This window comes from Condylostylus longicornis, unplaced genomic scaffold (genome assembly GCF_029603195.1).
Source record: "Condylostylus longicornis isolate FDR11 unplaced genomic scaffold, ASM2960319v2 ptg000080l, whole genome shotgun sequence".
Taxonomy (NCBI): Eukaryota; Metazoa; Arthropoda; class Insecta; order Diptera; family Dolichopodidae; genus Condylostylus; species Condylostylus longicornis.
In genome coordinates, this window is record NW_026578048.1 from 5,459,419 (window position 1) to 5,472,700 (window position 13,282).

Below are 13,282 nucleotides of genomic sequence, written 5' to 3' on the forward strand. Positions count from 1 at the left end.
GATTTATTTATAGAGTAAGATTTGTAAAATAGAGTCTTAAGTTGTCGTCTTCTACCGAATAATATGACCCTCTGATTTTTGTGCTACACACTTTCAATCAAATAATACTTAATCCGCAGTAACTAAAAAATTTATTTATACTCAATTCACGACATCCTTAAAATACTCCATACATACTCAATGTCTGGAACCATTTTGTATGTTTACTCTTGAAAACAACGCGTTTATACAAAAAATGTAGATTATAAATTATATCTTTGCATTTTGTTTGATAGAAGAAATAAAACATCACCCGGTTCCCACCAAATCTAATTGAAATTAAAATAACTAAAGATGCGCTTGTTTGTCCAATGGCTTTTGCTGGCCTTTTGTTCTATATCAGATTGGGCTTCCTTGTTTTAGTGTACACTTTAAGAATTTTCTAACAGAATTTGTTAAATTTGTGTCGGTCGATTTTCAATCCTTTAAATTTGAAAATTTTTCATGGCAGTGCGATTAATCTAAATATGGATCGTTCATATTAAAATTGATTTAAATCTATTTGCGATTCCCAAACTCCATTATTTTTCATGAAATGATAGGTCTATATTTGGAAAGACCAACATTGTATCATAAAATAATACACGGTCTTTTATCTAACCATATTTTTGAATTATTTGCAATACAAACATTGCAATATTTCATTTGCAATAAAAATGGACTTAGGTCATTTTCAAAATAAACTGTCCAACCAAGCAATTTTTTTTTTAAATACATCGAACAAAATATATGAACAATGTGTTGATGTTTAAACGTGTAGTCCATCATGTCTTATTTGATTTAATTAAAACGTCTTTCATTTTTTTTTTGTTTTCAAATTGAACTCAATTTTATGTTACTTAACATGCATGCGTATTTTATAATAACATTTCTCATTAAAATTTCATAGATCGTTTTAAAAAAATTCTTAATTTTATATTACATAAAATATTTAACACCCTCTGGTTTTGTGTCATTTTATTTTTACATACATTATGTCAATTAAAAATCATATATATAATGTATAGAATGAGACATCATGCATATTTATTTACAGTCAGTCATCGAATTTAAACCAAAAAAAAAAATCTAGAACAACATAAAATGATTTTCACCTCTTGTATATTTTAAAGAGAAAACATAAAGATGTAAGTAACATGAAAATGTAATTATTTCATCTTTACGTGCATTCACATACCCAGACAATAACAATAATTATGATAAATCGCTACTTAATAATCTTTTCTTCATATCTTAATTTGAATACTAAATATTATCATAAGGAAAACAAAATGAATTTTAAGTGGAAATTCTCCAACTTTTTTTATTTGTTTTTGCAAAAGAAAACGCAAAGTAAATATTTATAGAATTATGGAGGCTGGTCTATAAGTCCCATTGCAATTTAACTAAAAGTCAAAATTCTTAAGAGTATTGGTGTTAAGAAAGATGAATCAAATATTGGTTTCCTGTGGCTGTACAATGAGTTCAAAAAAAAATTTTTAATTGTTATTTATTGAACTATTTTGGTTTTCGAAATATTAAAAATTTAAGATCTTTCAAAATAATGACATTATGATACTTGTGGTGTCTATTTAAGACCACAAACCAGAAATAACACATTTCTTGTGCTTATTCAGAATTTATAAAATTCTTGATTTTAATTCCAGTTGTTACTGTTCAAATTTCTGAATTCTAAACATTTCATTGTTTAATATGGAAAAGAAAAAAGAAAAATTCTTTAAATATTTGCACATCTTCCACAATTTTATGCAAACACAATACATTATTTATAACAGGTATCCAATTAACATTTTATAAGTATATATGTACATATATTATCTAGGCAATCTTATTGTTATTATTATTAATATTTATCAGGCTCAACAACACTGTATTAATCATAATAAAATGGTAACGTTAAAATGAATACAAAAAAGATAACATTTAAATTATCAACAATTCATTGAAATTCAAATGATTGTTCGAAGACATTGCATACAAATACACAAATAGTGTTGATAGCTAAGCATCTTGAATACTTGAAGAATTGTGAAAATGTATAATTGAGAAAATGCTATCTTTAGACATTAAATTGATATTTTCCTTATTGCCAGGTTGTTATATCGTTTTTCAGTTTAAATCATCTGATCGTATTCTTCAACATCTTCTCTTAAGCATGCGGGTCTATGATATTTTTTCTATATCATTTGGTGTCATCTTCTATTCGCATAAAAGTTTCGAGGTTTTTTTTTGTACATAAAAACGAAAAAATTGTCCAACATTTTTTTTTTTTCACACCTTAAAAAATTTTCAACACTTTTTTTTTTGTAATAAAAAAGAACACACAAATAAAATAAATTTAAATATTAAATAATGGTGTTTTTTATAATTTCCATATATAAAACTTTATTTTTTGAAGAAAAAAACCATAAAAAAAGAAGACAAAATGTGAAGACTTAAAACTTGTTAAATATTTTAAAAGTTACCTACCTCAACAAGAAGTTCGAAATAATATCCTTAACTGATTGCATTTCTATTACCCATTGTATATGTGCTTGTATCCTTCTTACATTATTAAACACATATTACGTAGTTTCGTTTAAAAGGAATTCAGTTCGAAAGTTTTTATAACAGAGTAAATAAAATATTTTATGAGTTTTTTTAAACAAAACAAAAAAATATTTAGAGTATAACAAAATTCATAAACTTTACGAACTTTTAAAGTGTAATATGAAAACCGGTTTTAAGTCAATTTTAGGGAAAATTATTTTTACCGGTAAAAACAAAATTTCTATTATATAAGGTAAGTATTAAGTTGATTAGGTGTAGATAATATTTTCAAATAGTTTATCCCTTTTAGATCCAGACGCATAATAGCGCGCTTCCGGTGTCATAATATTCAGTTTTTTCCTTTCAGATTGAAAACCAGAGCTAACATTTGAGCTAAATAACGAAAACGTTCATAAATCTTTGAAATGAACTGGCTAAACGGCTACCTCATTATAGTTAGTAATATGACATTTGTAAGAAGTAAATGGCTATTAGTATTACGCCAACTTGTATACCAATGAATCGCCTATGTGCACCGGTTTTATTAAGCATTTCTTTTTGAAATCAAATTATTTCGAAATTTTTTTAAATATTAAATTTCGCTGCAAGCACAAACTTTTCGTTTTGTTGATTGGTTGATAGTAGAAGGATACGCTCTAGGTGGTTCCATACATTGAACGACAGGATCCGAACTAAGTGATCCGTGCGAATATTTAGAACGACTACAATGGAATTAACCCACGTAAGGTAAATGCATGCAAATTTATAGTACTGTAGTTCTTTATATTTTTTTATCTCATATAAAAACAATCGATTGGGAAATTGAAATATGTGAGGTAGTTTTTAAATATAGATTTCGTTTCACTAATATAGGTATTTTAATTTTTAAAATTTTTGCCGACAACCGAATTTGAAAATAGGAGATTTTCCATGGGCTCGACTCAAAACTCAAGCGGCACATGAAATCACTATTGAAATTTTATAATGCGATTTGTATACATGTATGTATACTTAAACTATTTTTTTGGTTAATTCATAAATACTCAATTTGTGTTTCTGTAATTGGCTTGGCGTTTTAAAGATTATCACCGGTGTTTGATATATTGAAACTCAACGTAAGATTTTTTTTTTATATTCCCCGGTGAGCACCGGTTTAACGAATAAAACTAGATTTGCTGGCCGGTTATTGTAGATTTCAAGCGAACCGAGTGGGACAGGAGTAACCCCCCAAGCCACCGCAGCCAATCTGGACTTATTGTAGCCTCCCTGCGCTCCCATCTATAATATCCCCATTGCTGGTCAGTTATACATTAAGACTCAAGGTAAGTAAGGAAGAAGGTAAGACTGTAAGTAAGGAATTTTTTAATTTATAATCAAGATCAAATACTAGAAATTATAAATTTTTAATAAAAAATTTTAATGTGCAATTTTTCAAAAGTATGTACTCGTAATTTTGTCGGCTATAATTTTGTTGCGTGTAATATTTAATCTTATGTACTTTTCAACACCATCACAAACATTATTTGAGAGGATTGAATACGCAAATATTTGGCAAGATTATTGACAGTCATACAAATTTAAACCAAACTTCTTTCATTTCATACATAAAAAATTTTATTTACCTCATTGCAACAAGTGAACTTTTTAAATTGTTTCTTTGCGAGAGATAAGTACGTATGATGACTTTAAATTTTTAACGTACGACTTAGGGATCAGCATTACTGAGAAAAAAGATATTTTTAACGCAATATTTTTTTACTCTGATACTTGGATAAATTTTTATTGTACATTTTCTGAAATATTTTTATTTGCTCTGCATAAAAACATTATTCAAAATTGAATCTAAAAAATTTTTATTTTGCTGATTTTTTCTATAAAATTTTATTTTTGGAAGGCATAAAATTCTTCGAAGCTTAAATATTTGAAGACTGTTATTAAAACAAATTTTGAAAAATAACAATTTTTGCGGAAAAAAAAAATATGTCCAGCTGCCTTCTTTCTATAAAAAATTATCATAATCATCATAATTAATTATAAAAATAGATTTTAGAGTTATATAATGTATAGATGAACCAATGCAATGCGAGCACGCTAACGTATGTGATTGTTTTATATAAATTCAAATAAACAATATTTTACACCTCACATGGTTTAGCTTCAAATCTAGTAAATGTTATTTTATAAGTATATAATGATGTACGGATCATTTTAATTAATTTTGTAATCTTTATGGTGGTTATTTTTATGCTCGTACGATCTATAATCGCAGAACATTATAAATTTTTTATTCTACTTGTAATACAGAGTAATAACAAGTAATAATCAGAAAGCGTTCCCATTTTGAACCGATTAATTTTTGTCTGCTCCAAAGACATTTATACAATGCTTAAGTTTAGATGGCTTTATCAAATTTTTATGAATGTTTTATAGTAGAAAAATCGAGAATTCTACATCATTTAAACGAAATGTACTAATAATTTTCCATATTTTCCTAGAAAATGTGATATACATAAAATTTATGAATAGAAGTGCAAGAATGTGGCAACCATTATCAAAATATTTAAGTATATTCCTGGAGTATTTGAAATTAATTAAAAAATATTAATTTTTCGTTTAATGTCACACAGTTGAGAGGGTCAACTTTTCAATTCTCGCCTTTATCTATCATTTTTACTTGTAAATAATTAACTTTATTATCAACTCTATTTGATTATATTTTAAGGACCTAAATATATGTAAGTATGTATATTTCATAGTATTTATTTCACCTGTTTTGGATATGTTGAAAAACAAAGAAATTAAGTTTAATATTTCCGAAAAAATTAAAGGGAATTTTAAAAAAAAAAATCTCTTGTATCTTATTTCGTATTTACAATGAATGTACAAATTTGTATGAAACCTTTGCCGAATTTTCTCAACTTACTAGATACTAGAATTTACTAACTAAAGATACTAAAAAAGTTATTAGTCTTTTGAACAGTTAATTTAGAGATTCGATTTGAAAAATTATACAGAAATTACTCTAATTCGACATTAAAATAAAATAATTGTCAAATTCAAGTATTGCCATTAGTCGTTACACTAATCCCAAAATATGTACCTAATTTTTACAGTTTTATTATTGATTTAGTAAGCCATTTGTCATTAAAATTTTTGATTCTTACTTTGTTTTAATATCAAGGTCAAATTAAACTCTTTTACGTAACAAAATAAATTAGACATGAAAAGGGTAATTCCATTTGGTTTAGATAAGTATAAAAAAAAAAATGTTTTTCCCATTAATAATTAGCAATATACTTACTTTAACAATATCCGGTATAGAATAAAAAAAATATTAAAAATTTTTTTCTTTTTGCTTATGATTAGTTGCCGAAAAAAAATGTTGGATAAATTACTATTAACGATTAATAAATAATTTCCCCAAATTGATTCATACTTTTTATGACGTCATATTCTTTAAAGGAGCAAAAAAATTCTAGACTAACAACTTTCGGCGATTAAAGGGGAATTTCAAATGTAACGTATAATTTCGAAATTCGTTTAATGTTCAAAAAATCACATCCTTCCAAACTATTCAAAATTATAATACTTAAAAATTTGAAATAATTCGACATTGCAGATCCATTTCAAACAAAATGTTTGAAATTGTCATAAAATTTTAAATTTCAAACAAAATATTACTTGCGTTTCAATATTATATATGGCATATTTGTAAGGATGAAAAATATATATATATATGTATATATGTATACATAATTAACTTACCATAAATTAGTAAAACAATTAACCTGTAAAAAAACATGACACTTGGAATTATTGTTACTTTTTTGGCGCGTTTTTCTAAAAACAAAATTATTTTAATATATTTCCGAGTATATTACTATTTTATATATATACTATATATATATATATATATGTATATATATGTATGCGCGTATAAAAATTTAAGAAATTTTTTCAAAAATTTATTTTAAATTTTTCTTTTTATTTTTATATACAATAAAATATATAGGATATTCTTTTTTTTTGTATATTTTATTATGAACTTCTTAAAATAGTTTGTGTATTTAGTTGTTGACAATGTTTTTATATACTTTATATGAGTATATATATTTTTCACTAATTAGGATCTGTTAATTAAATCATCTAATTAAAAAACAAAATAAATAAGAGAAGAAAATATTATGGAAATTGAAAATTCAAAATATTTTTTTTTTCATAAATTATGCCGGTTTTTATGTTATAACAATTAGTAAGTTTAATATTTTAGTATATACTAAGTTCCTACATAATTTTGTATAGGTATATATGTAAGTATAATTAAAAATCGTGTTCGATTTAGCCTTCCAAATTCGGATTTCGTATGACTTTAATAATTTAATTAATTTTCATTTATTTAGAACTAGAAAACGTTTTAATTATAAATTTATTTTTATAAATATTTTATGAATAAATCACTGATTATTAACAAATTATTAAATAAAAGTTATGTATATTTTTTATTATTGTGCCATTATAATTCACTATTTTCTGTTATACACCATTATTATTTTTCACGCTAAATTAAATGCCTATATGTTATATTTGTTCTATATATAGGTCTATTATGTTTTATCAATGTGATTTTGAAATTTTGGTAACGTTATACCGTATTCGCGTAATAATTTAATGTCAATGTCTATTTACTATTATATCTAGGATTGGCATATAAGGAAAATGTCAATATTTATGAAATAGCATGGCATATGAAGATAATTTCATAAAATATTTCGTATATTATGTATTTATTAATTCTTATTTTTGTTATTATGTTGTTAAATCCATGTAAAATAATATAAATATATAGGCAAGTAATTTTGTTTTTCTCTATTTAGTATATATATTGTATATTTATTTTTAACAAGATAATAAATAATGTAATAAAGAAAATGTCATAACATTGTTTGTTCTCTTAAAATAACAGACAAAACGGTATAAATGATATTTTATTAAGACTTACTTGTTTTTTTTTTCACTTGTTTTATTTTTTTCGAATGATTTTATATTTTGTTTTTTTTTTTTTTTCTGTGTGTTTGAATTGCTCTTGATTATATTTTTTGTTGGTTAATGTTAGTTATGTTGTCTTATTATAATTTAACATGGTATTTCTTTTATTTTTTCGTTTTTTTTCTTATAATAATAATTTTAGAATTTTATTATGGAAAATATTTTTAGTTTATTAAATTCCAATTATAACTGATATTTTCATTTCATATTATTTTCTTATTCTTGTTATATATAGGCTCCACTTGTTCTATTCTTTATCTATATATTTATTTTTTTTTTAATTAAGAGAACATAGTCACACGTTTGCATGTCCAAATATAATTAAGCGTGCATAACTTAAATAGAAAAGTAACAATAAATTAAAAATATTTTATTATATATGTATTTATTTTATATATATAGGTATGTGTAAATAAATAAATAATAAATTTTAATATAAGCACATCTTCTTCATATTATTATTATTTTATTTATGCAGTATAACTTCCGGATTCCAATATAACGGTGAGAGAAAAGAATAAAAAAATATACTGTATTCGTTATTTTTGTTTTTTATTTCTCTTAATTTGCTGTTAATAATTTTTAATTAATATTTTTTTTTATTACAATTCTTGTTTTAATTATTCTTTTATTAATATTTAAAGAAAAATGTGTTAATTTTGCGTTATTTTTGAAAAAAAAAAAATTAATACATTTTTTTTTTATTTTTTCCTCTATTAATTTTAAAATATGTTTAAAATCCGATTTCATATTTTAATGACGACATTTCAAAATTTTTTATACTCGTATTTGTTTTTTTATTTTTCTAGCGCTTTAATAATAACATAAATTTTACCGTTTGAAAAATAATAAATTTTTTCTAATATTTTTATCCATTTTCATTAATATTTTTTCTTCTGTTGGATTGATAAAAATTTATTTTTATTTATTATCAGATAATTAATAAACGTATAACATAATATTAATAGATAAAAATGATAATTTATAATTTTTTTTGTATTTTTCTTTTTAATTTTATATTCCTTTTATTTGTTTTTATAAAAAAAAAAAATCCTTTTAATTCAAAACGCGTACAACCTTTATCATACGCGACTGACAGACTACTGATTTTTCAAAATAGAAAAATATTCAAAAATCTATAAAAGAAAACTCTGTCGGTGTCATCATTATCATCATCATCAGTACCAATCACCATTAACCGTATGAACCAACATGCTTGCTACCTACTACAATACAATACAATAATAATATTTATAATATCTACGAAAAGTTTATAAATATTACGAACTCCAAAAATGATGATAGAGAGGAGAAAATAAAAATAACAAAACAATAAAAATAATAACAGAGACCAAGCCAAAAGCAAATATTTTTTATTATGTTATTATTTATTTGTTTTACGATATGTTGTTCATGATTATACCGGTGTTTGTTGGCTATGTTTTTATTTGAGCGTATACGCGAATATGCAGCTGTTTACTTTTTTTTCTTACACATAATATTTACTTCTCTATTATCAGAAAATATATGAGAGGTGAGAGTAACTCTCTCAAATGGCAAGATAACATGCATTTCCACAAAAAAAAAATCATGTTAAAATTAATCTGAAACTCAGCTGGTTTTTGACATTATTTAATATTATTTGTGTGTGTCATAATGTGTATGTATGTTTGTATATATATATTTAAATGTACCTTTTCATTTGATTTCAACTTTAGTTTTCCATAAGAAAACTATGATAATAACATTGATAACATTGATGGAAATGGAAAATATTTAAAAAAATGTTGCTGGAAATATGTTTCGAAACAATTTCTGTTTTATTCGACAAAGAGAGGAATCGAGAAATGAAAATAATGAGAACATGTTATAGAGAAAAAAAAATTCTAAAATATTTTTAAATGAGAGAAAATTTAAAATGTATATATTGTATATGTATGTATGTATTATATATTCAAAATTGTATTTGTATATAAATATTGTTTTCTATGTGTGTGTAAATGAATGAATGATGCTTTTTAATTTTTTCAACTTCTCTTTTAATATTAATACTACAAAAATAATAAAAAATCCGAGAAAATAAATTAGAAAGAAAAATTAAATCAACTAACAGTTTACCGTTTCTTCTCCATTCTTAAGTCTCCACTCTCCACATTATTAAAAAAAAAATCTCAATTTTCTTTATTTTTTAAGTTGTTTTCTCTAAGAGAAATTTAAGATTTTATGAGATATTAACATTGTTGTTGTTAGAATATTGGCGAATCTATTTAAATAAATTTGTGATAAAAAATTTTTTTTTGAGTTTTATTTATCGTAATATTGCTCATTTATGTTTCTTTTTATTCTTTTAAATTGTTATCTTTCCAGACTCAGAGTCGCTAAGCTTTTATATAAGAAAACCTGTGCGTTAACAAAAATATTTCCTTATATACTTATAAAGTACGTTACTATGTATTTGTATTTAGCTACACTAGAGATCTATATTTATTTATAATAGAATAGATGGATATGATGTTATTTTAGTTATAAAACAATATTGTTCTAATATATGTAAGTATCGAACGATTTTAGTTCCGAACGGTTATAATATTATAATGCGCGATAATTTTGCGAAAAAACTATTTTATTACTTCTTTATTTTTATATATGAACATATTTGGTTGTAAGAATAAATATGTAGATCGAATCATATTTTAATAACGTTTTGTATTATATGTGTTGTCAGAATGATATACATGTGTACCTATACTGAAGACATTCGGCAAATTTTCTCACACGTAATATTTTAGCTAAAGATCTGAAAAAGGTGATGAAAAACACTTTGGTTAGGGGAATGATTGACAACCCGAGGTCAATGAAGCCCATCAGCTTTTCGTCATTCGTTATTAAGACATTGAAGAAAATAGTGGGTAAACTTTTCTTATTGTGAAAATGATTGCGTGCCTTGGTCCATAGAGAAATTGTGGCTTAATAGGTGAATCAGCTAGTACAAACTAGTTGGTGGATTCTTTCTAACTGCCTTATGGTGTGCCTGTGAAACCATTGTGAGATTAAATATAACTATGACCGACTTTTCAGGATGATGGTTTTTAGTAAAGACAAATAAAATGTGATAAACAAGTGGTTGGGGGGCAGTGAATTTCTAATGACATTTTTGATATAATAATAAGACAGCCCTATTATTAAATTCTTCAAACTACAACGCTAAATTTAGTCAGGTTCAACTGTACAACTGTAGTATGACTATACTATGTGCTGTTAAAACAAGAGAAAGAAATAAAGAAATGTTTATAAATATAAAACCTACAATATTTAAGACAACATATGGAACTTTGAACGTAAAAAGAGCACAAGGAAAAAAATAATAGAAAACACAAAAAAAAATATTTCTTTTCTTTCTTTTTTCTCTCACTTTTATCTTGTAATATGAACGTTAAGACGGCCTTGCCTTTAGTCAATCCTTATTATTCATTTGGTTTTTGTGCAATATTTTATATGTTATACAAAATGTTACAAGTTTGCATTTATATATATAAATTTAATTATAAATAAATATACCATTTCAGCGTTTCACATACAATATTCAAAATGTTGTTGAAATGTAATTATTATGTAACAAATGTATGTGAATACTCGTATGTTAATATTCTATTGTAGATTGTTACATAAATACAATGTTCCATGAAAGATCCGATATAATACTAAAAATGACAATTCAAACATGTCTTAGGTATGTATATGCTGCTCATCAGCAGCTGAGTAGAAGGAGCAGCATTAACTAAAAATCTTAAATTTCATTTTCATCATAACTTTGAGTTTTTGCTCTCTCAACATTTCTGTGTAAAATTTCAGTTTTCTCCTTGATTTGTTTTTCGTTTTGCTATTTTACTTTTTGAATAGAACGTATAGCATAGCTATATAAAATTTTTTCTTCAACAACATTTTACTATACTTTTACTGTTACCGAATGTATATTCATTAATTTTATTGCTATGCAATTATGTACATATGTATATGCATACATTTATATTATGCAATATAACAGTCACATGCAGTACAATGAAAAGAAATGAATAAATAAAATTATAATAGTTTTATAAATATATATATATGTATATGAACGTAATATGTATATGTATGTATATAAAAAATATCCTTCTGGTGCATGCATGGTATCATCATCCGTAAACAACAATCTTCAATTTTATGTTCTACATATTATTATATGCGTATAAAAGAATAAATACATCAAAATTATTTTATAAAGCAACATAATCAAAATCAACATCAACTTACATAATAATTGTTTTTCCTATTTTTTTTTTTAATTTTTTTTCTGTTTTTGTGCTTAATAATATATTATGTATATGTACGAAAATTTGTTCATGCATATATCGGGTATAAATGAGTAAACATAAATGCTATTACGACGGTAGTTTAATAAAATATTATTTCACATTTCAATATAATTTGTAATTATATAAACTCATGCAAACCCTCCTGTTAAAATTGTATAAACTCGAAACATGCTCTTGTGAAAATTTTCAAAAACTGGTCGATATTTTACCTCATAATTTTCAAAGATGACTAAAAATATTCTTTTAAATTTAAAAAAAAATAGGAGTTTTTTTTGTACACATGTTCTAATTCTAATACGTGACGAATTTGTCAAATTTTCGAACTCTTGATGGCGATTTTCAGTACAAATAAAAATGTTCCGACTTGAAATCGTTTTATTACTAAACAATAAGTATTAATTTACTCATACGAGAATAAAATATCTTAAAACCCTGTAAAATGCATAAAATTTCAACCAAATAAAATCTCATCGCTGATTGCATATTTTTAGGAGTGAAAATCATAAATAGATTATGATTGGGTAATAACAACTTACATAATACTAAAATGTATTTCAAAGAAAAAATACTTTACATGAAAAAAGTTTAATTTATAAAAGATATCGTCGCCTTTCAGGTCTTACATATATCTTCACTTTGCAAATATTGATAGTCCGCATTGAACGAACACGAAATCTCTTGGCGATATGAAGAAAAATCAGTATCAGTCGGCGATATATAGAATTAATACCCCATTAAATTATGAAATTACATTTCTATATCCTCGAACATACCTTATTGACAGTTCGTATTATTTTGTATAGTACAAGAAATATTTTAATTTATAAAAATTCTAAAAGATGGCCGAACATATTTATTTTTTCTTATAATACATATTTTACGTAAGTCATTTTCAAGTCGTAACTTATTGTACATTTCTCGTAATATTCTTTCATAAAATCGCATACCACACAAATAATTTTATATATGTATATTATAAGCGAATAAAGATTGAGTTGACAGTTGAAATGGATTATATTCTCGTCCTGCTTTTTATATTATTCATATATTACTGACGACGGTATAATTTTTCTACATATACCGAACTATTTTCATAATGTTTTATTCTTCTGTTATATTTTATTGCTGTTATATTGCAACTATATATAGATATATATATACAATGTACATGGTTTATTTGGGTATGGTTGATGTATCCATAATGTTGAGACAGGTAAAGGTATAAAAATTATTGTTGTGCAATATAAACAAGAAACGATTTCGAAATTTTTCATTTTATTTTCTTTTCCGTTTTCCTTTTTTTTTTTGTG

The 13,282-nt window shown here is 24.3% G+C and overlaps 1 protein-coding gene across 2 annotated transcripts in view; it reads right to left on the reverse strand.

Annotated features, from left to right (window-relative positions):
- Nucleotides 1-8,707, reverse strand: part of LOC129613001 (protein PFC0760c-like) — a 65,187-nt gene extending 56,480 nt beyond the window's left edge. Inside the window, exons 1-2 of one of the 2 annotated variants that reach the window (XM_055526877.1) lie at nt 8,450-8,707; nt 6,334-7,949 (exon numbers count right to left, since the gene is read on the reverse strand). In XM_055526877.1, coding sequence (XP_055382852.1) covers nt 6,334-6,370 — 37 coding nt within the window. In that variant the 5' untranslated portion in view covers nt 6,371-7,949; nt 8,450-8,707. Of the gene's footprint in view, nt 1-6,333; nt 8,400-8,449 lie in introns of those variants that run through there. The other variant, XM_055526876.1, reaches the window with a different exon arrangement.
- Between the last annotated feature and the right edge of the window lie 4,575 nt (nt 8,708-13,282).